The following is a 24,963-nucleotide window of genomic DNA, read 5'->3' as shown; positions in this document are numbered from 1 at the left end:
AAGGTCCTCTCCGCGCGAGGGCGCTAACGGTCCAGGTCTTTAATACCGACAGTGGCGGTTGAGAGCTGCCTGGTGAGAATGAAATGGAGTTATAAATCGTGATGGATCCCCTCGACAGGCCCGAATCTCTTAAGGAAAAATTTGAATCATCATCATCATCTGCAGCAACAAATAGAGAGACGTCGACATGTGCTCCGTGGGCCCGATTCTCCACTTGGCTGGAATGTGTGTGCGTTGTTACCTTCGACCTGGAGCTCGGTCAAGCCATAGAGGTATCTGTCCAGTGTTAGATCGGTCAGCTAGCTGGTTATATTTAGCTAGATGCAGTCTGGCTCTGCATCTGCTTTGCTAAAAGTGTTTACATGGATAGCTAGCGCTTGCTAGGTAACAGTAAGCTTGCCTGGGACTTACTAACTAGCAAGGTTAGTTAGGTTTCTAGCGAAGAGTAAATAGATTCAGCATACAGATGTCCGATAATAGACATTGAAAATAAAGCTAGGTTGATTTGGTCCGCGTTATCAAACTATATACGTAGCCTAGCTGGCTAAACAACCAGCTAACCACTTAATCACAAATGCAACAGCATCCTCGCACTGTGGACTGAAATGCTTTCTCTTGTTATCTCACAGCTTGTCTATCCACATGATGTAAAACTTACAGAGAAGGAGGTAGGTTTTTGTTGTATAGTTCTTGGCGTTGAACAGTGCCCTGCATTATCTGTATTTAAAACGCTTTACTTTCTTTCTCAGAAAACAAGCATATGCTACTTATCCTTTCCTGACTCCTACTCAGGTGAGCCAAGTTTAAGGCTATAGTTCTAGGTTTCTGTGTCAGTGCTGAAGCTGATATGGCCTGAGTTATCAGGACCTGCCTCTAACATTTAAGCTTATTACCATTATCTTTTTGTAAAACTATGAACAATATGTTATGTTTTAAAAATATTTAACTGAGGAGATGAAATGTTTAGTTAAATAGGAAATCTTATGGTTTCAAATATTACTCTTAACTTTCACACTCACTGATATGAAAAAACAGATTTAAAGTATATTTGAACAGAAAATGGCTGACTATTGCAAATGCAGAATTCATTTTATTCAGTAAGTATTATCGTTCCTGCCTTTCACTTAATATCTTTTAATAGATTTGCTTCTAGATCTGAAACAAGTGTCAGACTCATGTTTGTGTAGGCAGTTCTAGTCCGTGCCATTTCTATGCCAGACTCCAGTATAGGCTGTAGCATTCTGTTTCACAGGCATGCCTTGGAGACACACAATTTAGCTTTAGGCTGCGGCAGTCTGTGGGACGAGTCAGTGGCTTGTGGTTTGGAGAGGAGGATGACTACAATAGGGATGTGCCACTGATACTGCAGGTAAGAAATGTATGGATAGGAATCTGTTAGAGATGAGATTGTACCATGTGATTGACCATTATCTCCACCTTTAGGTTAGTTGTGCTCATGCTTTCAATAGTGGTTTTAGATCAGTTCATAATTTTTCAGACTACTTCCCTATTTGTATCCTTTTGTTAGAAGGAACTGGCACATTTCTACGGCTATGTGTACTTCAGACAAGTAAAAGATGTCTCTGTCAAAAGGGGCTACTTTCAGAAGGTGAGTGCAAGAGCTGAAATAACTTACATGTTTACATGTAATATTTACATGTGTAAGCAGGCATCAGTTCACTAAGGGAAGTTACAGGTAGGGGTTCATAGAATGGAACATATAAGGCACCTTTTACTGTGAGATCAGTCTGTGTCAATGAATTTAGCTTTTGCTTAGTTACTAACTTTTGTAACATTACACTGTATTGTTATTTAGAAGATGCACCTGCTCAAAGTGTGCACAGCATCAGTAAATAAATAAAGAGTACATTACCTTAGACTTGGTTTTATTTAAATGCATAGCAAGCTACTAATTTATTCTATTCTCAGTCAAATTCCAGACATTCAGCAATAAAAGTACCTGATTTTAGATTATGTGTTTTTAAATTGACCTTTTATTTTTAAGTGATTGAGGAACCTGAGCATAATTACATGTAGGCTAAGTTGGCAATTTTGGAATTTTTTTTTGACAATGAAGCACAGCAAAAGTTTTTTTTTTTTTTTAGTTGTTGATAAAGCTGTAACCTCACTGATTTTCTGACTTAAATGTTTATGCTGACTACCTGATATACAGCTTCACCCATTATTTTCCAATCTATTCAAGTTCTGTTGCTGAGCCTTTGCTTATAGCCCCTAGCAATGTCCTTTACTTTTACCTGCCTCACAATTAAACAATAATATATTGCTATATATTTCTCATTTATGGAAATACTGAAAACTCAAGAGTCTAGAGCCAGAAATACCACAGAGACTAAGGACTTTTTAATTAAACTAGTAGGTACAAGTAAATAATCAACTGGACATTTCTTGTTCACTCTGTCCTAGTCACTGGTCCTGGTTTCCAGACTGCCGTATGTGCAGTTGTTTCACTCCCTTCTGCAGATTATTACTCCTGAGTACTTTGAGAAGCTAGAGCCTTGTCTTGAGGCAGGTAAGAACAATTTGACATTATTATTTATGGTAGTAAGCATTAGAAATATATATTGGGGGATACTAAGTTACCTGTATGTGAATCCTGTTGTGCAGATGTTTTGTAATGTCTGTTATTCAGTAAAGCAGTTTGTTTTTCAAGCTTTTTGAGGTTCATGATTAAAATGTAATTCAGCACTTAATTTAGAATAAAAAAATGTAATGCATGTTGTGAAGACACCATTCAACCCTACTGAGATGAACAATAAAAACATTTATTCTGCATTTTCATAGCTACTAATCTAAAGATAAAACTCTTTCAAAAAGTTTCATTTATACTTTTAACTAGTATTGTATTGTAATTGTGTTCACAAAAAGCCTTTTACTAATTGTTTTTTAGCTATACATCTGTGACCCTCCAAGGAGGGTAGTATCAACAATACAGTGATATTTAATATTTTTTGTTACACAGTCCTTAGAAAGACACAGTCCTTAATTTGTAATTTCTCTGCAGTGTGTAATGAGATTGACCAGTGGCCTCCACCTGTGCCAGGGAAAACCCTCAATTTACCTGTGATGGGCGTTGTCGTGCAGGTGAGGACTCACTAGATGAATTCATGGATGTCAGATTTGTAGGAATAACCATTACAGAAACAGAAATTGTTGGATCAGTGAATTATTGTTGTATAAACATTTTAAATATTAAATCCATATTAAATCCTGTAGTTGTAATTTGTAGCTTTAAATGTGACTGAGTGCAATCATGCTCATGACATCAAAAGGAAAGAAAAAAAAAATCACCATGCGATTACCAGCCGCTGAGGGGGCAAATTCAGATTTTGCAGATTGGGACATCTCTTTTTCCTTTAATTTTTTCGAGGCCCTTTAACTGATATTTACAGAGATAAGGATTTATGCTATGTGTGGTCGATCTAATGCTCTACTTTCAGGTCAGGATTCCTTCAAAGGATGACAAAGCAGGGGGAAGTCCTACCAGGCAGGGACAAAAGGAGGTAAACACAGTTTTTATATGTAAATAGAAAAACAGTAGGTATGCTAAGGCTAGCGTGTTAATGTTTCTTCATTCCTTCCTTCTTCCTGTGGTGTTTAGAATCTTCTCCCAGCTCCAATGGTTCTCCCTACTGTCCATGAGCTTGATCTTTTCAAGTAAGCGTGATGCTGTCTGCTTACATGGGCTATAACGGTTATTTAACTATCAAGTAAATAATGTCACTGATCCTGTATAACTTTTACCTAATCAGGTGTTTCCAGTCTATCTTCATTCACCTCCAGATGCTTTGGGAGCTAATGTTGCTAGGAGAACCGATGGTCGTCATGGCACCCTCTCCAGCCATCTCCTCAGAGACTGTACTGGCCCTAGTGAGGTTTGGCCACTAACTTGCTGCTTTTCTTGCTCTGTTTCCCTACCTGCACACATCAGACTGTGAGAGTAGAAAGAAAAGGCATTCAGATGTATGAAACAAATCATACAATTATTTAATTAACAACTTGAGCTCTTCTGTGATCAGTCATACTATAATATGTTTATGCTGTTTTGCTTTATAGGTGTTGTCTCATAGCTGCTGAGAGTAAACTTGAGAACATTTATTTCTCTTCTTTCCAGCTCTATCGGCCCCTTGAAGTACTGCTGTGATTTTCGCCCTTACTTCACTATCCACGACAGTGAATTTAAAGAGTACACTACCAGGACTCAGGCACCGTAAGCATGCATAATGACCTTCTAAACACTCATTAAAACAAACTACCTCACTACTTTAACAATTTAACCATTAACCTTGATGATTTGGGTATGTCCTGTCAGGGCATCTCATTTTGATCCTTATTTTGTCCTGACTCGATCTCTTCCTTCATGTTTTTTTTTTAAATACACCCAGGCCTAATGTAATACTGGGAGTTACTAACCCCTTCTTTATCAAGACCTTCCAGTGCTGGCCTCACATCTTGCGTCTTGGGGAGCTGAAAATGTCTGGTAAGCGTATGCTCCTTCTGAATCCCTTAATTCTCCAAAGACAGTTATGTTCTATTACACCATATGTTTGATCACTCTCTAATTTCAGGAGATTTGCCAAAGCAAGTGAAGGTTAAGAAATTGTCCAAGTTGAAGACGCTGGACACAAAACCAGGTACATCTGAAAGGATTCTGCCAATAAGTTACCTAATAAATATCTGCCTTCTCACTCCTGTTTTGTGTTTTTGTATGTACATCAAGGTATATACACAGCTTACAAAACATTTCTTCATAAAGACAAAGCACTCATCAAGCGACTCCTAAAGGTACACTAGATTCTGCGTGTGATTAAAATTGTCATATTATTTCAGTCATTTTCCCAGTGTAATTTTTTTTTCTTTTTTTTTTTCTCTGTCTCTCTAGGGAATTCAGAGGAAAAGGCCTTCAGAAGTACAGAGTGCCATCTTGAGGCGATATCTCTTGGAACTAACGCAGAGTTTCATCATTCCACTGGTAAAGTCCCTTTTCATCCATTGTTTGCCTCATATGAATCACTTGTTGCATAATTAAGATTGCTAAGAGAAACAATCCATTATAAAATTATTGGGACGAGTCTTCTGCTTCATTATCAACCCCACACCTGTCCTATTTAACAGGAGCGATACTTAGCCAGTCTGATGCCACTGCAAAGATCTGTGACTCCATGGAAGGTTAATTACAGTACTGTATAATCCACCCACTTACTCACTTGCTCACTCACATTTTGAACTATTTAAAGAAGCTTCAGTGTTGTTTCCTCTCACTTTTTAATAATTAGTGTGATTACTGTGATTTTAATGTTCAATTATCAGGGAAATTTAGACAAGGCAAGGTATAGAGAAAATGAAGGTGTTGTATGTGCGTGTCTTTCAGACCCCTCCTCAGATCCGCCCTTTTAGTCAGGATGAGTTCATGGCCACTCTGGATCATGCAGGACCGCAACTTACCTCAGTGCTCAAAGGGGACTGGCCGGGACTTTATAAGTAACACGCTTTCCATTGTTGTAGCTTTGTTTAGTTGATTGATTTGGTTAATTGGTCCATTCATTGGTTAAAAATGAATGCAGTTTCATGACTGGGCAGAGCTATGTAAAGCTAATTGTTTTTCGTATAAACAGGCCATCACTTCAGTAGCGTGAAAGATACAGTTATAATGTGCAGATGTTTTATCTCTCCTCTTTAAGGCGATTCTTCCGCTCTGCTAACTTTGATGGATGGTATCGTCTCAGACACAAGGAAATGACACAAAAAGTTGAATGCCTTCATTTAGAGGCCATCTGTGATGCTGTAAGTACTGACACCAAACCAGTACAGGCAATGAAATAAGAATAGGCAGTTCAGCAGAATAGATTCTCTGCTTAAATATATTAGGATTGTTATTTGCTGATGACTTCATCTTTGTTCTGCTATTTTCAGGATCTACTGAGTTGGACCAAGGATAAGTCAGAGGTGGAGATCGTTGACCTCATTTTAAAATTGCGGGAGAAATTGGTTAGTGACGTCACTGAAATTTCAACACTTGTACTGTACTGAAATGACAATAAATTACACTTGCTTGTCCAGTGCAATATGGCAGTACAGTGGCAAGAAGTAAGACCAAGAGTTGACCTGACCATAATGTTTTATTGTTCTCTACAATTTCCAATTACTATAAAAATTATTGTGAATTTATATGAAAGAATACTAACAGATGTGTATTAAAAACCTATCAGTCAAAAAGTGAGCTTGCATCTTTGTTCAGTAGCTGAACTGTCATAACACACTTGTTATTAAGGTGACCAAATTAGTCAGCATGTCATTGCATGAAGGTAAGCTCTGAGGTTCACACTGTTTCCACAGTGGGACCAGGACCGTGAAATTATGATGAAGGTCAAGCTGAATCGATGGATGACATTTGATTTCAGTACCACATATGAAAGTGGCCCTGATTTTAATTGAAAATGTCAGATTCCTCTAAATGCAAATATATGTTACATATGGAGTAAAATACTGGATTTTAACCACTTTTTATCTGCAGTGTGATCATAGCCAAAAAAGTTATTTTAAGAATTCTCTGATGGCTGTTTTAGAAACCTGTGTTCTTCAGAAATCCTTTGTGCCAATTTCTAGCTCCAAATCATAACATTGCATAATTACACCTGTAACCCAGTGCACCTACCTGACCCTTCTACTGTAGGCTGTATGATAAGATGATTAGATTCACTGAGTTTGCATACAAGTGGCATTTGCGATCTTAAGTTTGTCTGAGCTGCTTTTCTCAGCCTGTTCCTTTGTGCTCCACTTAGTTTGTTCTCTCTTACTAGCCAGCATCCGTATGCTCCCCTAGTAGGGACATAAACGTATGGCTTCTGTGTAGTAATTAGCTATCGGGCTCTTTTTCTGTGAAACAATAGAACTAACTGTAGGTTTCTTTCCCACATGACAGATTAGAGCTCGTAAGATACAGCTTCCAGTAAAGGATGAGCTCCTGGAGAAACTGGAAAGCTACATTCAGACTGTGATCAGCTCCCTGCCTGAGGACCTGCAGACAGTACTGCACAAACATTGATAAAGAGCCCCATTCCAAACTCATAGACACACCAATCACTGGAAGAGTGGCACCCTGAACAACAGAGCCACTTACATCGACGGCAGTTACCAAGAGACTGAGAGATGGATGCACAAAGGGCAATGCTGAACAGATACCAACACCCCATTTGACTTGAAGGTAAACCTTGCAAAATTCTGTAGAGCAAAAAAGGCTTATATTGCTATGATAAATCAATAGCATTGAGGGTAAAGTTCCCTTAGAAAGCCTATTTCTGTTTATTCTCTGCCTGGTCTTTTACAAATGATGGTAACAAACAATTATTGTGTCCAAGCTAGACACTTCTCTATGTCCACGATTATTTTAATTCATTATGTAGTTGCATTTCATAGCAGTTAAGTGCTTAAAATACTGCAGTAGCTGATTCAAGCAAAACCTGTGGAAATGCTTTCAGAGCACATTTTTCAGGTTTCTTTAATGCCTGTGATTTATTAAAATGCTCAAAGTACATTCAGAGAGAACGTTTGAGGTGGGTCGGTGCACTTAGCCAACACAGCAAATATGCCACTTGCGTTGTCAGGTAGTTCTGTTTGTAGAAGCAGTGCACTTCCAGGTCTGAATATATGTAAGGAAAAAACAATATTAAAATGCAACCAGTTGTCATGTTTCACTTGTTTGTTGTGTGATAAAGCCATGCACAGTTTAGTGACATTAACTGATTTTTTTTTTAATGAAAAGTGTGTTTATAACAGTGAAAGAATCCTGTTGTATCAAAAGAAAATGTAAGAAACTCATGTTTTGTTTTGTTGTGTTTTTTTTAAATTAAATGTTTAAGCACTTTTGACATTTAGTTTGGTTTCATTTTACTCATACTGGTGACTTAAAAACAAAGTTGCTATTTTCCTCGTTCAAAGGGAAGTTACCCTTCATGCTGCTGGTGTCTAATACCTTATGTGAAGCGTTTCAGTTGTCATTATAAATGGCTATGTTCAAATTTAGGTTTGCAGAATATTTTACCTTACACCCTTTAACCCAGAAGTGTTTTAACATTATGTTAGGTTATATGTTAAAATGTCAGTTGTCATCAACTATGATCAGCACAGTATCTTTGATCTCATCCATGGCAGCCTCAGTTTCAGTGCCTGGATAGGCAGTGTTGACTTTGCTGTCGAAGTCCATCTGGAGTTTATTTACAGTAAAATCATTTTTTTTCCCCCTTTTTGTTATTCTAATAGCCATGGTGATATACATTCATGCTCAGAAATTTCGGTTTATTGTACTTAATTCCACCAATGGAACTGTATAAATCATACTTGGAGCTTGTTAAGACTAGGTAGGTCATAGCATAAGGTTTTGTTTGACCATTTAAAGCAAGTTAACAGTGGTAGGTGTGGAATGTTGCATGGTGCTGAGAAGTGAAGCACATGTGGGGAAATGCCTTTCTTAGGACACTGCTGCATGTTGTCTGCGATTCAAATGGCATTACAAGCGTTTTAGGTTTTAGACTACTGCATACCAGTAATGGGACATATTACTCTAGAATGAATACTTTTTAACAAAAAACACAGTGACTGATCTGCTTCACATCTTTTTTTTTTTTCTTTCTTTTTTTTTTAAAGGCTTATTTTAGCACCTTTGTCCTGAAAAGTGCCATGTCACTCGAGACTACCTTTGGAAAATGGAATCAGAATTTAAATCCTAAGAAGTAAATCAAAGAAATAATTTGCTGCAGTATTGCTATTTAATTCCTTATTTTACTGTTGAGAACTTGAATTAGCCATTTTCACACAAAGTATTATTGTTCTTGTTTATACTATTTCGGTAATTTGTAAATATTGCTTTGTATGGTTTGTGTGTTGTGTTTGCTTAAGTGGAAGACTTGTTATTAAAAAGATTTATAAAAGGTTTTATAGAATAAAACTGAACAGTGTGATATTTTGTCATTTCTTCTTCTGCTTTTTTTGCATATCTATTTTGCATAACTGCATATGTACGTGTTACCATGAACCCTCAAATTAGAATTAATCAATTCATGACACCCTGAAAATACCTGTAGATAAGATGAATGCAATGCATCTGAGCAGGGCATCGGGCTGCACTCATGAAGGTTCTGTATTGTTGGAGACTTAAACTTGTGTTTGCATTAATAGTATAGGTTACATACAATATCAGCATACTTCTGTTGTATGGCTTAACTCTGTACCAAGTTCCTAATATACTGATATATTGTGAAAGGTTTTTTTATATATATATTTTTAACATCAATCTTTTATGCATTTTATATATATTTTTTCTGTTTTGTATGCTTATCTGTTACTGACAATACTACAGAATTCACCTCGTTTGGATTGTAATTTGATTGTATGAGTGGGCTAATGAAAATGTAGCAATTAAAAAGTGATACTGATGTTTCATATCTCCTCATATTTTTAAACATCTTTTTAAAAACTGCATTGGAATGAGAATTGTGCCACTCAAGTTTAATTTTGGAAATTAATTTAGCATTTTTATCATTTGTATTTAGTGAGTTTTAATTGTTTCATCATTTGAATTTGTATATGAGTTTGAAACTGAATTTGATGAAGCAATAATTCACAATATTAATCACATTTCATTTATGGACAAAAGAAAAACCATCTCTCAACCATTCAGAATTGGCCATGTTATCAAATTGACTGTGGCAATCTAGAGACTTCAGACTTGTCATAACAGCTTTAGGTGGCAGTAGAAGACTCCACCCATATAGTGTGTCAAAGTTGAATCTATCTAAAGAGCTGATACTGAGATGTGTGGGGTACATTGTTTTTGTTTTTTCCATTTCAAATCTTTGCACATATGGAATGTAAATTTAGTTTGGTTAAATTAATCATCACTTACAAATTCAAATTATGAAATGAAAACTTCACCTTGACAAGATTTGAATTTTGTATTTGCAGATTCCAATGTAAAACCTATTTAGCACACTATCATAGTACATATGTCTGACTCCTTTATCCTTAAGAGAATAATTTTATTTTTAATCGAAGTCAAAAATATACATTTGATTAGATACATGATCCATTTATTGAAAGTTGAAAAACTATCAAATATAAAGTTAATAGTTACTTTCCACAAAAAGACATTTTTAGATCTGAAAAAGCTGCAGGGTTTCAACAGAAGTCATTAACAGCTCATCCCTGGCTATGTTTCCATGCATACAATAATACAAATGTGGCCAATTTATGTAAGGTAGGATTAAATTATTTCAACACACTGGTTACCCTAATATTCCTGTTTACATAAATGTTATAATTTATTTATACATATTGCTTTGTAAACTTTGTATTGTCTGTTTGCTTAAGTGAATGCCTTACTATTCCAAAACTGATTGAAATCTGCAGTAATGTTTTCATTAGTTCATCTGATCAGCAGTAGTCACAGGAAAAGTTGACTGACATAAGCGTGTGTTGGGTGTTGTGATTGTAGTGGTCTTGGTGTAATTAATTAAAAAAAGAATTCAAAATGTGAAGAAACAAAGACTGAATTGACAGAATTACTAAACAATCACATAACAGAGTCAGAAGGCAAAAACACTGAACAGCTTGTTTTCCACCCTTTACATGCTTATCATCATAAACAGCTTTATAATAATTAACCGATTTTAACTAGCCAGGGGAAACATTAACATTATACCAAGGCTACACTTTGCAGTGCAGTGGGTCTTCAATCCTAATATTACAATCATGACCATCTGAATAGTAATATGCATGGAAATGTAGAGAAACTATACAAGGTTTAAGAACAAAAACAGTGGGTACAAAAATCTGCATTATTTACAGATTTTTATTTTTCATTTTATATTGTCTAACTGAGGTTCATACATTATTGCAAACAGCAAATTAGCTGACTGCCTTCTTTGGTGTTAATATTTGTGGAATTAATTACATGCTTCCATACAAGTTTAAAAGGTAGTGGTTACATTTCTCCTTAGGGAACAAGGATGTGCTGATCTTGTATAAGTAAACAAAATAATAGTCCTCTCCTACCAAATGTCTCTCCTCCTGAAAATACCTCCTACCAAATGTCAACTTGTTTAGTTAGTAGAGATCTGAAATAAGTATTCACCTGGAATGCAAAAGGCCACACAAATTTAATGATTGCAAGCTTTAACAGAACAAAAACAGTAATTAAGGTTTAAAAAAAGAACTATTATAAACTTTCATAAACCTCAAGATAGAAAACTGTAGTCTTGAAAAACTAATTAATTAATTACAAAATAAATAATCTATCTGCCTTTCTAACTGTCACTGACTTCATATCATCTCATTCCACCTGTCCACCAGTTCTGTGTTTGCTGCTTCACAACAGCCTGCTTTTCTTGAGGGCTAAAGTGGAGGATGGTCAAGATGGCTGTGAGCGTTTGCTGGCGCCCTCTGAAGTCCTGGAGCGTGAGGAACCTATAGATGACATTCTTAAGGTACTCCAAGTTAGCTCCATCTCTGCCCTGGTCGCGCACGCACTTGTCTAGCTGTGCTTGTAGCTTGGCTACTTCCTCTTCATGTCTCTCACTGTTAGCAATCAACTTTCCTTGCAGCTGACGAACATCTTCCTCCATCCGATGCTTCTGCTTGCGCAGGGCAGTGATCTCCACCTCCTTCCGAGCCAGCTGCTCGGCATACAGCAGCATGGTAGGCTCGTTTGGCCCAACTAGCTTCAGCGCATGGGCGATGATCTCGCTCTCTCCATCTGCCGGAACGCTGCCTGCAGTGTCGTCCCTTTCCACCTTACCTCCTCTCTCTGCGCCACCATCGCTCGTGCCCCACCCTCGATGGCCTCCAAGGCCGGCCGTCGTAGCAGCTCGGACTTGCTCCAGCTCCAGGTCCTTCTCGGCAAGCAGAGCCATGGTGCGGTCCCGCTGCTTGTGCAGCTCTTCCTCCAGGAGCAAGAAGCTGTCCCTGTGCTGAGCCTCCAGCTTCTCCAGCTCCTGTTTATGGGCCTGCTGAAGAACAGTCAGGCTCTGCTGCCGATCCTCCAGCTGATGCTTGTGCTGCGCCTCCGCCTCATCAGCCTGGATGCGCAGGTTGATGTACTTCTCTTTCAGCTCGGCCAGCTGGTCCCGGGCCTCCTCGAGTTCTCTGGCTTGGCTGCCGTCCTTGACATTCTTGTTCTTCAAAACTACCTGTGCTCTCATTTTGTAGCGCTCAAATTCCTCCTTCAGCTGCCGCAGCTCTTGCTGGTAATAAAGCGCAGAGGCCTTCTCGCCATCCGATGCCTCGCTGCCTTGTCCGATGTCTCCCTCCATCAGCTTCTCAATCTCCATCGTCTGGTCTTGAGATCGCTGCACGGCCAGCTGCAGCATCATCTTCACCTTCTCCAGTTTGTCCTTTAGCATGTTCACATCCATGTTCGCTTCATCGAGGCCGAGGTCTGACACAGCTGGCCTGGTGCTGGCTGCGATGGCTAGGGTTTTGTTCTCTGTATCTAGCTGAAGGATGCGCTCCCGTAGTCTCTGAGCATTCTGTTGGTCCTTTTGCCTGGCTTTTTCACAAGTACCCAGCAGCTCTGAAAGCTCAGAGACTCTCTCTTCTAGACTGGCCACTCTCCCCTCTTCCAACTGTACCTGCTCTCGCAAACGCTCTTCTGCCTGAGCGACCTGGAAAGACATGTGAATATAGAACACATGAATCTTGAGTGCATTTCACTTTTCTTATTTAGTGTAAAATGGTTTAGGATTTGTCCTACAGTATAGCCTTCTTCCTTTAGTGAAAAGGCATGTAATGTAATCTCTACTAATATTTTGCACAAAGAAATGTTGTATAGAACAGGACAAAACATGCTGAAGCACATTTTTAACTGATCATAAATTCAATTCAATTTAAATTTGAATGAATTTAACTGAATTTAAATTCAAGATCTTTGCAAACTAAATAAATTAGGCCATAGAGCTTCACAGTTATACAGTCAGATTTATGTATGACACAGTAAATCCACACCTTCCTAATTTCCTGCTGAAGCTGCTGGTTGAAGTGTGCTTTGAGATCGCCAATCTCTTGCTGCAGCTCCTCCACCCGTGGGTCAGGCTTGCTCCTCTCAGCCTCTGCAGCCTGTAGGCTTTTTCTAAGTGTTTCACACTCCCGAGTAATCTCCCTCAGCTGCTCCTCATAATCCAGCCCTCGGTCTATGGCCTGCATGGTTTCCACCAAGGTCTGCCTGGCATCCTCCAGTTTGAGCTCGGCATCCTGCCTCTGACTCCTCTCCTCCTGAAGGAGCTTCTGGAGCTCACGGAGCATATGGACATGGTCTGCCTGTTCCTGCTCCCGCTCGTGCTGCTGCATGATGACACGGGCCTTGCTCTCCGCAAGCTGCTCCTGTAAAGCGTGGAACTCTGCCTGGTGTTGCCTATGTGCCTCCTCCATTTTTTCCTGCATCTCCTCCAGCTCCTGCTTCATCTTCCGTTTGTCTGCTTGGAAAGAGGCCTCCATTCTAGACTTCTCTTGGGTGACCGTGGCCAAAGAGGTGGTCAGGGTAGACAGTTGGGTCTTGAGTTGGATTACTCGACGGTCTGCCTCAGCAAGCGCAACAGGTTGCTCCATGCCTGCACTGCTGCTAGAGCTGACGCCGCTCTCCGACCCACTTGCCTCCTCTGACTGCTGGAGAATGGGTCCTTCTCCAGAGCTGCTCTGGTCTTCTTCTGCAGGGTCTCCCTTAGTGCTGTTGCTAGTCACACTGGTGGCCGTGTCAACAGACGCTGCTGTGTCCAAGCTGTCCTCACTATGCTGTGAACAGTGGTCATCCACAAGTTCCGAGGGCACTGGGCACTCTGTATGGACACTGCATCCTCCCGAAGATGGGACATTGCTGATCAAGTTGACTTCTTGAGATGCAGTAAGGACAGTCAGGCTAGCTTCCAAAGCTTCTTTCTCCTTCAATAAGCTCTTATAGGCTCGGACAACGTCTTTCAATCTGGTCTGATAGTGGATGAGCTGTGTTTTCTGGGCCTCAATTGTATCAAGCAGCTCTTTTTTACTTGGGCCTCCACCAAAGCTCATTCCAAACTTCTCCATGTCCAGGACAGACTCAACTCACATTCACTGTCGTTTCATAATTAAAACGGTAGCTAGCTAGAATATGGGAAACTGTGGATGTCTAAAAGAGGGATTAATATGACAACTGTTGGATACTGTTGTTCTAGAGTTATATTAAAATTAAATGACTAATACTGATATTTAAGCAGAAAACCAAGCAAGTCAAATAAACTTGATGCTAGGTTACAATTGCCACTTATTTAAGCAAGTGATGGCATAGTTAATAAGTTTGAAGAATAGCCGCCAAATCATTAGCTAGTAAACTGATCTGCAAAAAATAGTATTTAGAGGCATTTGCGTCACTAACGTAAAGTATCTTGACGGTTACCAAGCTAAGCTAACTAGGTTAGCTATCTTCATGGAAAACTAGCTAGGTATGCTAGGCTATTCAAGCGGCTAAACATAAAGTTAGAAATATGAGTAGATATTTTTCTTTTAGTCATACGTTACGGATATATCCTTATCATAATTGAATTATTAACATGTATAAATAACTTAAATACAGTTGTTGTACCTTAATAGTCAAAGTCTGTTACGTGTCAACAATCCTCATTTCGGTTCCTGCTTCTTTTCTCCCGGCCGTTTTAGGAAGTTACGTCATAATTTCGTTGTATTCTGATTACCGTTTTTTTTTTCTTCTCAAACACGAACGTCCAAACGTATAGAAATATTTAGATTTTTCCTTTTTTTCATAATGCAAACGCCCTCACAATAATACAACTTGGGAAACTGTATCGTACACATTATATCGCTCACAGAATGCAAAACAAACAAAGCAGTAAACAAATACATCAATTGAAATAAAGAACATATTAAAAAGAATAAAATCAAATGCAACTATTTCGGCCTATACAAAAATAACATTTTTGATCAAATATAAAAGCATCTTTCGCCTGCTGTTCTCTTTACGTCATGAGTGCTGTTTTAAAACAACGAGACATCTTCATAATATGCTAAGAATTTTCCACCTCAAGCTTCACTTTCAGAAATATATAGATTGTTTATAATTATAAAGTAAGGAACATACGAAATAGAATAAAGTATATATTTTATTTAAATGGATCTGGAACTGTGTCAACATTAGACAGATAACTAGAGAAACAGAAAGTTTTTTTAAACTAAGCTTTTGTTTGGAAGCAATAAAATATAAGTGGGATTTTGTGAACTGTGTTGTAATGTAGACACATAACAGCGATTTGAAAAAATACGTAAAAACGTTTAACTCTGTATCATTTAAATAAAGTTTAACATACAAAATACAATACTGACGTAATTTCTTCCGCGTTGGCCTGGACGTGGCATCTGAGGACGCACCTGTTTGGTGTGGATACACAGTATAGACCGGCCATACTGAGTACCTTCTGTTTTTATAGGTTTTTATTATTAGTTATATTTCCTATCAAGTGAGATCCTTATACAACATGGGACTCACGATTTCCTCGCTGTTTTCCAAACTCTTCGGAAAGAAACAGATGCGAATACTTATGGGTGAGCTAACTAGCTAACAGTTTGTTATTTACATTCTTAACTTATGCTATCTAGATCGCGTTAGCGACATTTACTAATATCAGTTTTCTGTTTTCACGCACATCTGCTCCTATGACCAAGGCTCAGTTGCTAGATAGATGGTTCTAATTTCTTTTCATCCATAATAGTCTGAAAGCGTAACTAGTTTCAGTGTTTCAAGCCTCTTAATACTTGATACACCATTTGTCATTGTCTAGATACTCAGTTACAAGGTAACTAACCAGTTGTTCAGGTGTATCTTTTCATTTCAGTTGATGCATTTAAAATTCGAGAGTTGTACAGTAAATCCGTCAGTTGTTTGTAATTAGTTTACCGTGTTAGTGGATTTATGTAACATTGTAGTTGAAAAGCTTCCCTTTTCGCAAAATCTGCCCTTTACGCACCCTTTATAGGGCCATTTAACCTTTTTACAAATGAGTTTTAAAATACTATTTGAAAGTGCTTTCACCACATACAGCCGTATTTATTTTGCATGAATGACTTACTTCCTACTCCGAGTCATTAGCTTGCATAGTTTCTGTATTTATCATCAGGTAATGCTAATTCGCATGCAGCATTAACATAGTTCAAGCCTCAGACGAGCTTATTGCAACTTACTTCACCCCAAATGCTGCAGTGTACTGACAGTTTGTTTCTGAACATTTTCTAAGATTTTTTTTTGTTTCCTTTAATTGCAGTTGGTTTGGATGCTGCTGGAAAAACTACTATTCTGTACAAACTAAAGCTTGGGGAGATTGTAACCACCATTCCAACTATTGGTAATCCTCCATGTGTCGATTTGCTTGAGATGCCGGGTTGCTCCTTTGTGAAATCTAAGGAATGTTTTTCATGAAAAAAAAAGAGCATTCTTACCACAAGTTATTTTCTTTGATTTTGGCATACCTATTTCAGAATGATATTATTTCAGTATTAAAAAGGAATTGTGTAACATTTGGTCATTCGTGGTTGTAATTTCACACACAAGAACTACATTTTCTGTGTACCTTATTTAACATGCATGTACAATATGTTCTGTTAGGTTCTACTGCATAATTTACAGTAATTGGGCAACCTATGGCTTACTGTAAAAGGATATATTTCTTCTAAACAGGTTTTAATGTGGAAACTGTTGAATATAAGAACATTTGCTTCACTGTATGGGATGTTGGTGGCCAGGACAAAATCAGACCTTTGTGGAGGCACTACTTCCAGAACACACAGGTACAACTCATGGGTTCCATTCTCACCTGCCTTTGTGATCATGGTAGTGACACAGAGGTCTTCGAGCATGAGGTTTCAGTTATGCTTAAATGGATATTTTCTATAATCTAGCCTTGTTGACACACACACACACACACACTGTTTCTTTTGCAGGGCCTTATATTTGTGGTGGATAGCAATGACAGAGAGAGAATAGCAGAATCTGCAGAGGAATTGTCTAAAATGGTAAGATTGTGACAAAAGTAGTCAATTCTGAAATGTTTGTGAACTTCACTATGTCTCAAAGAGAATTTAAGTCCATCATAAACTATTAAAAATATGCATTTATTAAATATATTTTAATATAGTCCAGGTCTGTTATAAGAATATTCTAATACTCTTCATATTTAAACAGAACAAGAACAAGTTTTAATGGTTCTATTTTATTTAAGCACTTTTTTTTTTTTTTTACATGTCTGCCACCTGCCCTCTTGAATATCTAGTTACAGGAGGATGATCTCAGAGATGCAGTGCTGCTTGTATTTGCTAACAAACAGGACTTGCCCAATGCTATGGCAGTGAGTGACTTGACAGACAAATTGGGTCTACACAGCCTCCGGAGCCGAACTGTGAGTTTGTTCATTTTATTTGTGTACTGTTCTACTCCTGTGACAGTTCAGATGCTCCACTTCTGTGCTATCAAAATTAATGGAATAATATATAATAATTATATATTAGTAAGTATAATATATAGTATAAATAATATACAAGAATAAGAATATCAGAATAAGACCAAATATACTTACTCCAGGTACATTTGGGTACAAGTAGAAATATACCTACCTTTTCTATAGAGCACAGTTTGTCCCATTTTAAACATTGAATAGCTTTGTGTATGTTATTACTCCTAAACTTTAGCATGCAGCAAACTTTTTACACATTGCAATTAAGCTCCTCATCCCCTTCTGTTCCACCAGTGGCATGTTCAGGCCACATGTGCTACTCAAGGCACAGGTCTGTATGAGGGACTGGACTGGTTATCCAATGAACTGTCAAAGCGCTAAATTGTGAAGAAGACCAGGTTGGGAAGGACCAGAAGACAAGCAGTTGAAAGAGAGTGAAAGGATAGAAGACAGAGATGTGCCAGACAAGCATTTATCTTGAGGGAAACTCACTGGTGTCGTATTTGTTGGGTAGTACTTGAATGAACTTTGAAATCAGTTCCTGTTCTGAAATGTTTTCGCCACATTTCTTCCTCATTTTCCTCAAACCGGCACTCTGTACACATTTTTTTTTTTTTTTATTCCACTACAATTCTCTATAGTACAAGGTTTTGAGTTGCATGTTCTAAGACTATGAAACACACAATTATTTGGTGTTTGTGAGAATTAATGATGTATTTTAGGGGTGTGGGTTCATTTGGACATTAATAGGAAGAAAGGTTTTTCTCCTTTAGTGCAAGTAATTCCATAAAGCAACCTCTGAAGACAAGTTCCATTCCATAAGTATATGATGGACCTTCTGTCACTGTAAGGGCCTTTGATGCAATAAAGATACTTTTTAAACTGCAATCTGAGGTCTAATCACACAAGGGGGAAAATATTATATATCTCCAATTATCACATTCAGTTATTTATAAGGATGGAGCACACCTTTGGAAGAATCTATGTTCATAGTCTGGCACTGATCAGTGCAGACCACAGGTCTTTTTACAGATAAGTTCAGAGAATTAAAAGATTTTCTTTGTTTTGATGGTTTGGTTTGTGGTACTTCCAACCAAGCAACAGCTTCCAGTAAGAATCAAACAGGAATCACTCACACTAGAAAGTAGTGAAATTATGTATAAGGAGGGTGTTGGATGCATGACACCATCTTTGGTGTTGAGATGGAAGTGCATTGCATTGTGGTGGCAGAATGATGACAACTAGAGACTGACACCAACAGGTGTTACAGAGAGGTTTGTTTTAAAAAAATGTACATCTACATAAAAAAATACCACTTTAAAGTCAAACAAGGAACCTCGTGTAAAAATGACCTATTCAACTCTAATGCACAGCAGTTTATTTAGTATCATTATTGTATTCAATATCTACTGCTTAGTCCAGCGCCAAACAATCAAGCATGGCATTAGCACTGTAAATAATCCACACTGCTACCTCACTTATAGGGCTGGCCAAACTGAATCACCAACTTTGACAACTCTTCTGACTTGCTTGCTTTCCCCAGGGGATGGAAGAAAGCAATCCAATTGCACTGACAATAATACTTAATCAGGAGGAAAAGTAATTAATAAAAGTAAAAATCAAATAGTGAATTGCAAGAATATTGATTCCGAATTCTTATGAGAACAGGGATATGTACAAAAACGTTCATTAAACACTGAAAATATTACACGAGCTTCTGGGGGAAAAAAGTGCTCAAACAAAACGCCCAACATTCTAATGCATAACTAAAGTACACAAACTTAGTTCTGCATATCAACTCTCACATCTAATACAAAATATAACTACACTCAAAGAATGGTGTCACCAGTAAAAGAAAAAAAAAATTGGATGCCAAATGCAGCCTCTATTCCATAAATGAAAAATCAAACAAGTTCCATCTACCAATATTTTGCAATTGTTATACTCACACTTTGTCATTTTATAGATATATCTGTTGTATTGTGTTAACCATAATTTAAAGTGTAATCAAATCTGGACAGAGACCTTAATCAGTGAAGCCTTTTAAAGCTTGAGGAGAATGACTTCATGAATGGATCATACATATTGACACCCATACTCACTCTTGAGTAATTCACTCAGAGTAGAGTTGACGTCATGTTTTGGGTGCATATTTAATCAAAGGGCACTCAGTTTTTGTTTGAGTAGTCCAAATTGTATCTTCTAGACAGCCACAGGTTCCCGTTGGTTGTTCTGCCGTTTTACTACAAACACCTTCTGTCCGGAGATTGTGACAACATAAACATAGTCCTCAAACATCACTGTGGACAAAATTATAGCATGATTATGAGATTTTTTTTTTAATACAGTAAACCCTTTTCTCTTAGCAGGCATTTGCGTAGTTTTTGAACAGGGCTGCGTAATATAAACTACAACAAATCTACACTGCAATAATACATCTACATATTGCAATTGAGACATTTCTTGCAATATATTAAAACTCACTGGTGAAGATGACCACATAACTAAAGATTAATGTACATTAATTTAACCAAAATTATTTTCATTTATTGGATCATGTGAATGCAATGATTCACCAAAAGCACACACAGAACACTTATCTGGAATGTCTGAGATTGGTTAGAATGTTCATAGCACACACACAAAACATTTTTAAAGGGCTCATTTGCATTTTGCAGCTTTCTGCAATCAGTATCATGTAATATCATGATAATGATCAACCAATGATTTTTTGTGCAACCCTATTGTAAGAGTATTATTGACAGACTGTGAGACTCATTGCAAATTACAGCATTATTAACACCTGACCTGACATGCGTTTGAAAGGAGGCTCTGCTGCTCCATGAAGTTTGAACCGACAAGCTGTTCTGACCATCTGCATGATCACTCCTGCAGTGTGTTCATCATTTTCCAGCTCTCCAGAAGACTGACATAAAATAACACAACAATAAATAGTCAGTCACTATTTGGAGGAATTCTACTGTAAGTGCATCCTGTAAATATGTTACAGATAAGAGGCGGTTTCAGTACTTCAGTAAAGATGCTTAATAATGCCTCAGCTATTTTTCTTTATATCAAAACTCACTGCAAGGACGCCGTCCTCACTGACCACCAAATATCCAATCTGGTCAGGTATTCTTTCCAAACCCTGAGTCAGTGCAGTGGTCTTCCGCGAGGAAAAAAAGGCAAAAGCAGGGGGTGAAATTTCAATATGAAATCGACCAGCTAACTCTTAATGAGGCCACTGCTAGCAAGCCAGTTAGCTAACCGCTAGCTAGTTACAAATATACATTTCGGATAAATTCCAAGTCAGGTCGAAGCCACTTACAAGTTGACAGTATTTGGACACTCCAAATAGTTTTTTCTTTTTTTTTTTAAGAAACATATAGGAAGCCCATTAAATAAAATAAATGTACATACCATTTTCAGTTCACGTTACAGAAAGTGTCAGGAAAGCTCGTCTGGCTCGTAAGTCTCACGTGACGGTTCGAGCCTTCTTCTGCGTTAGTAAATGTGCATACCGCCACCTACTGTATCGATGCCTGAGAAGAAAGGTATTATTATTATTATTATTATTATTATTTATTTTTATTTTTTTTTAAATTATTATTATTTGGACATTTTAGTTTACAACAGTCAACAGTTTCATCGCTTGAGGTATCTAGCTTTAGTTTAGATGACGGGAGGGTAAAGCGGAAGTGAGTGGGACTGTCAGCTGACTTGAGCATATGAGTCAGGGAGTAAGTTAAAACGGGTACATTTTATGTCCATTACCTGATCCAATTGGCCTGTAAAATACAGAAAAAGCACAATGCCTGGACGGGGTAAATTAATCGCCGTTATAGGTGACGAAGACACATGCACCGGATTTCTGCTCGGAGGGATCGGAGAGCTAAATAAAAATCGAAAACCTAATTTCTTGGTCGTCGAGAAGGACACCAGCGTCACAGAGATAGAGGAAACCTTCAAGTAAGCTCTTTTTATCACTCAGTATTTTGTCTTATTTGACCTATATTTTATTATATGTAAAGTTTGGCATGTTATTTTCAGCATTGGTTTAGGCACACTTAAGAGAAACTACTTAGCTGTATCGATTTCGACAAGACAAACGTTATGTGGCTAGTCAGTGGCGTTGCTTAGTCCTAGCTGGCTATGCGCTACCATTCAGTGTAATAGCTAACTATCTAGCTTGCTTGTCACTTTTATCAATAAGCGGTTATCTAAATAAACTCCAGGACCTTCTATTCAGGAGAATATCTAAACATAGCTTAAGGCTCGAGCTGACCCTATAACCTTATGTTGCTTTGGGTATCCTCATTATCATCCATTTCCCGTAGACGCTTATCTTACTGTTTTGATGGTCACTGTAGCTATAAATCTATAATAAACTCAACTAAACTATGTGTAGGAATAAGCTCGGACAACACACTGTCTAGATGTGTATATTGTGTCAGATAATAAGTCCTGTTTCATTTCGCAAACAGGAGTTTCCTGGCTCGCAATGACATTGGGATCGTTCTTATCAACCAGTTCATCGCAGAGATGATTCGTCACGCCATAGATGCTCATTTGCAGTCCATCCCTGCTGTGTTGGAAATTCCCTCAAAAGAGCATCCGTATGACGCGTCAAAAGACTCCATCCTGCGCAGGGCTAAGGGAATGTTCTCTGCGGAAGATTTCCGATAAGCAGGGGCTCCAGTAAGGTCTTGACAAGGAAGGAGAGAGGAGGCTTGGTAGACAAGTTGTTACGCGGTTATGGGCACTGGACTGGAAGAGTCTGATGATTTGTTGCTGTTTTGTGGATTGTTCTCCTGGGTCTTGCCTGGAATATACTTTAAATATGGAAAGCTTCTATAAATTTAAATGTTGTTAATGTGCATCTAGTTTAGTGTCAACCTGTCGTTTGAAGCATGGAAATGTTTTACCAGTGTTCTCAAACCACACGGCAGTGTGCAATTTGTAATTACTGTTAAATTTTTTCTCCTCATGAACTAAGTAGATATGTTTAGTTAATTGTTTCATAACACATTTGAACTAAATTTAAAGCTACAGTTACAGATTTTGATTTAGCTAAATTCCACCCAGATTCAGCCACATAGGTAGTGCTTTCTCTTTAATCCATGCCCCTCATCTGACCATTTGTCAAAGCTCCTGAGTCCAATGAGATGCATGTTCAGTGCTTATGCTGTATTCATAACAACTGAGAACTGAATTTTCTGATTTCCACATTAGAGCATTCACAACTTCATTCATAATCTCAACTGTTTGAAGTGGGGGGAAATTGACACTCTTGGTGTGCAGTACTTATTTGGCTACTGTATGAAAAAAAAACAAAAAACATTTCAGATAGCTTTATATCTTGTACACAAACACCCAAGAAAGAAGGGCATAGATTCATGTTGGATACAGTAATTCAGTGCTAACAGCACTGAGACTGCAATTTCAGTCTCCAAATTTCTGTGTTGAAATTACAAGTTGGCTGGTTCAAGTTGATTTTTTTTCTTTGAAGTCAAAAGCCTCCCAGTTCCTACTTTGTCATGAATGTAGCATTAGCTTGCCCCTGTTTTTGCTGTGTGCACATGTGAAAAACATGTAAAGAAATTTCCTGACTGGTTAATACTGCCAGACCCTATTGCATTTTTTGTTGCTAACTGCAGCATGTCACAGACCTCTTTTTTCCTGTACATCTATAGGTGCTGGTGTGGGTGAAGCCTCTAACATTCTTACCATAGCTGTGCTTCAGCATTAATTTGTTGAGTAAAATCATACTGACTATGACACTGACGATGCATCCAGTTTTACTTTGTTTGGATTTTTTCTTTGTGATAATTATTCAATTTGATTATATGTTTAAACAAATGTGTTTAATTTTCATTAAAAAAATATGTATCATGTCTGTCCTTCTATTTTTCAGTTTATTGGTCAGTGATTTGCCCCATTAATTAAAAAATGAACACACATACTTATATAAACACTAAAGGTAAAATTCACAGACTAATCAGAATAATGTCCATCATGGATTCCAAGTGAGGTTGGGAATCTAGGAGTGATGATCACTTCCCTAAACATCTTGGTTTTTTTTGTATTTCACAAGATGTTCCTGGAAATGACTAGCTGTTTTAGAGTGGGAGGGTCACCTATATATTACTCATGCAAACTAAAGTTAGCTTGCTAACCCATGAGTCCAGATCTAAGGTACAAACTCTTGTGATTCTATATCATCACTGGGTAATTCATTTAGACAAGGATGTAGTCTTAACGTGTCTGAAGCTTTTGTATAGGTTGTTTTCAACTGAAAATGTTCATTGCTAAAGACGATCAGAAATTTCAGTACTGAGTAATAATGATATAACATGATATCATTTATATGATAATATAAGAAAAGGATAACTGATGAAGCTTTACTGATAGCCAATCTATGATTTGTCTAGCATATGATGTTGCAGTAGGCTTGAATCAATGGATTGTTTGTGTCTACAATGAAAGAGGAGCTGCAACCTTCAAAAACAGTGCTAGTGTGTACAAAGTGAGTTATTCTTTAGCAAACAGGTGGAGTCCAAGGCCTTTCACATAGACCTAAAAGGTAATGCACTTTGTTATTAGATCTGTTCTCACTGCTATCCAACAGTGAGACACTGGATTTGATTTATGTCGGTGTGTCTGACCACTAATCTTCAGATCACACAGAAAGCCCTATTAATCTACCATGAAGTTTACTTTTCTTTCTTTTTGTTTACTAAAGCTATGTAGAACTGTGAGAACCATCTACCTCAAACAAAAGATGCCACTGTACATCAAACAAAAGCATGGGAATTTTAAAGGGTATTTGAAAGGAGCGGGTCTGGTTAAGGTATTTAAATGTGCACTTACGCGATCCAGGCTCATTAGTTCAGTAAGCTGCTGCTCTAGCAGACTGTGAACATGCCTACTCCCTGGGCCTTCAATGCACTTCTTCTGGGTACTGTGATTGGATCACCCATCTACTATAATAGCACAGACACCAGTATGAGGTAAGACACTGACGATTAACATGGGCTCCAGCAGAATTAGGATGTTCACTAACTTTAGATCTGCTATAAAAAATACACTTTTGGGATGTGTAATTTGAATTCTGGAAGGGTAGATGTTTGAAGGTAAAAATAAAAGTCACTATCTGTTTCTTTTCATTTAGTGACCATGCTGTTCCCTTTTATACAGTTAGCTCAAATACCAACTCTTCCAATTCTACACAGTAAGTATTATGATCTCCTTTTCTGCAAGGCATGGTTGGACATAAATGGGAACATGGCTTTTGCAAAAATATTTTCTTTATGAAACTGGTGCAATTGTCCTGGCAGTGAGAAATTTAGAAAATATCTAAATATTTCTAAATGCCTTAACAGTCATTGAACCTCTCTTATTAAGTATGACAAGGAACTGTGAAAAAATCTCAAATGGGGTTTATGAAAGCCAAGTGAACATACATCAA

The 24,963-nt window shown here is 37.8% G+C and overlaps 5 protein-coding genes across 6 annotated transcripts; 3 read left to right on the top strand and 2 right to left on the bottom strand.

Moving 5' to 3' along the window:
* The first annotated feature begins 63 nt into the window (after nt 1–63).
* Nucleotides 64–7,832, top strand: dennd6b (DENN/MADD domain containing 6B). The gene is made up of 20 exons (XM_035523902.1): nt 64–272; nt 630–668; nt 750–793; nt 1,255–1,369; nt 1,529–1,609; nt 2,425–2,530; nt 3,023–3,102; nt 3,459–3,521; nt 3,620–3,675; nt 3,771–3,893; nt 4,133–4,228; nt 4,404–4,498; nt 4,587–4,652; nt 4,739–4,803; nt 4,901–4,990; nt 5,134–5,187; nt 5,390–5,499; nt 5,700–5,802; nt 5,932–6,006; nt 6,941–7,832. The coding sequence occupies exons 1-20, from the start codon at nt 102–104 to the stop codon at nt 7,061–7,063; spliced, it is 1,755 nt and encodes a 584-aa protein (XP_035379795.1). The 5' UTR covers nt 64–101; the 3' UTR covers nt 7,064–7,832.
* A 2,226-nt stretch (nt 7,833–10,058) lies between these two features.
* On the bottom strand, nt 10,059–14,684 carry gcc1 (GRIP and coiled-coil domain containing 1). Of its 2 annotated transcripts, XM_027014280.2 has the most exons (3): nt 14,621–14,684; nt 13,015–14,167; nt 10,059–12,674 (listed from the first exon to the last, which is right to left on the bottom strand). In XM_027014280.2, exons 2-3 carry the CDS (start codon nt 14,083–14,085, stop codon nt 11,340–11,342), a joined length of 2,406 nt encoding a protein of 801 aa, XP_026870081.2. In that variant the 5' UTR covers nt 14,086–14,167; nt 14,621–14,684; the 3' UTR covers nt 10,059–11,339. The 2 variants fall into 2 exon arrangements, with proteins under 2 accessions (XP_026870081.2, XP_026870082.2); XM_027014281.2 differs by lacking the exon at nt 14,621–14,684 and having other exon boundaries at nt 13,015–14,605.
* Nucleotides 14,685–15,395: 711 nt separating this feature from the next.
* LOC113579986 (ADP-ribosylation factor 4-like) lies at nt 15,396–18,383 on the top strand. The gene is made up of 6 exons (XM_027014260.2): nt 15,396–15,594; nt 16,311–16,391; nt 16,724–16,833; nt 16,987–17,058; nt 17,316–17,441; nt 17,790–18,383. The coding sequence occupies exons 1-6, from the start codon at nt 15,528–15,530 to the stop codon at nt 17,874–17,876; spliced, it is 543 nt and encodes a 180-aa protein (XP_026870061.1). The 5' UTR covers nt 15,396–15,527; the 3' UTR covers nt 17,877–18,383.
* Nucleotides 18,384–18,837: 454 nt separating this feature from the next.
* lamtor4 (late endosomal/lysosomal adaptor, MAPK and MTOR activator 4) lies at nt 18,838–21,081 on the bottom strand. The gene is made up of 4 exons (XM_027014262.2): nt 20,916–21,081; nt 20,581–20,661; nt 20,304–20,421; nt 18,838–19,795 (listed from the first exon to the last, which is right to left on the bottom strand). The coding sequence occupies exons 1-4, from the start codon at nt 20,916–20,918 to the stop codon at nt 19,698–19,700; spliced, it is 300 nt and encodes a 99-aa protein (XP_026870063.1). The 5' UTR covers nt 20,919–21,081; the 3' UTR covers nt 18,838–19,697.
* Nucleotides 21,082–21,205: 124 nt separating this feature from the next.
* On the top strand, nt 21,206–23,373 carry atp6v1f (ATPase H+ transporting V1 subunit F). The gene is made up of 2 exons (XM_027014247.2): nt 21,206–21,464; nt 21,980–23,373. Exons 1-2 carry the CDS (start codon nt 21,307–21,309, stop codon nt 22,179–22,181), a joined length of 360 nt encoding a protein of 119 aa, XP_026870048.1. The 5' UTR covers nt 21,206–21,306; the 3' UTR covers nt 22,182–23,373.
* The last annotated feature ends 1,590 nt before the right edge of the window (nt 23,374–24,963 follow it).

The sequence above is a fragment of the Electrophorus electricus genome, chromosome 2 (assembly GCF_013358815.1).
Source record: "Electrophorus electricus isolate fEleEle1 chromosome 2, fEleEle1.pri, whole genome shotgun sequence".
Taxonomy (NCBI): Eukaryota; Metazoa; Chordata; class Actinopteri; order Gymnotiformes; family Gymnotidae; genus Electrophorus; species Electrophorus electricus.
The sequence above is the reverse complement of the archived record's forward strand: the minus strand, read 5'-3'. Positions and strand labels throughout refer to the sequence as shown.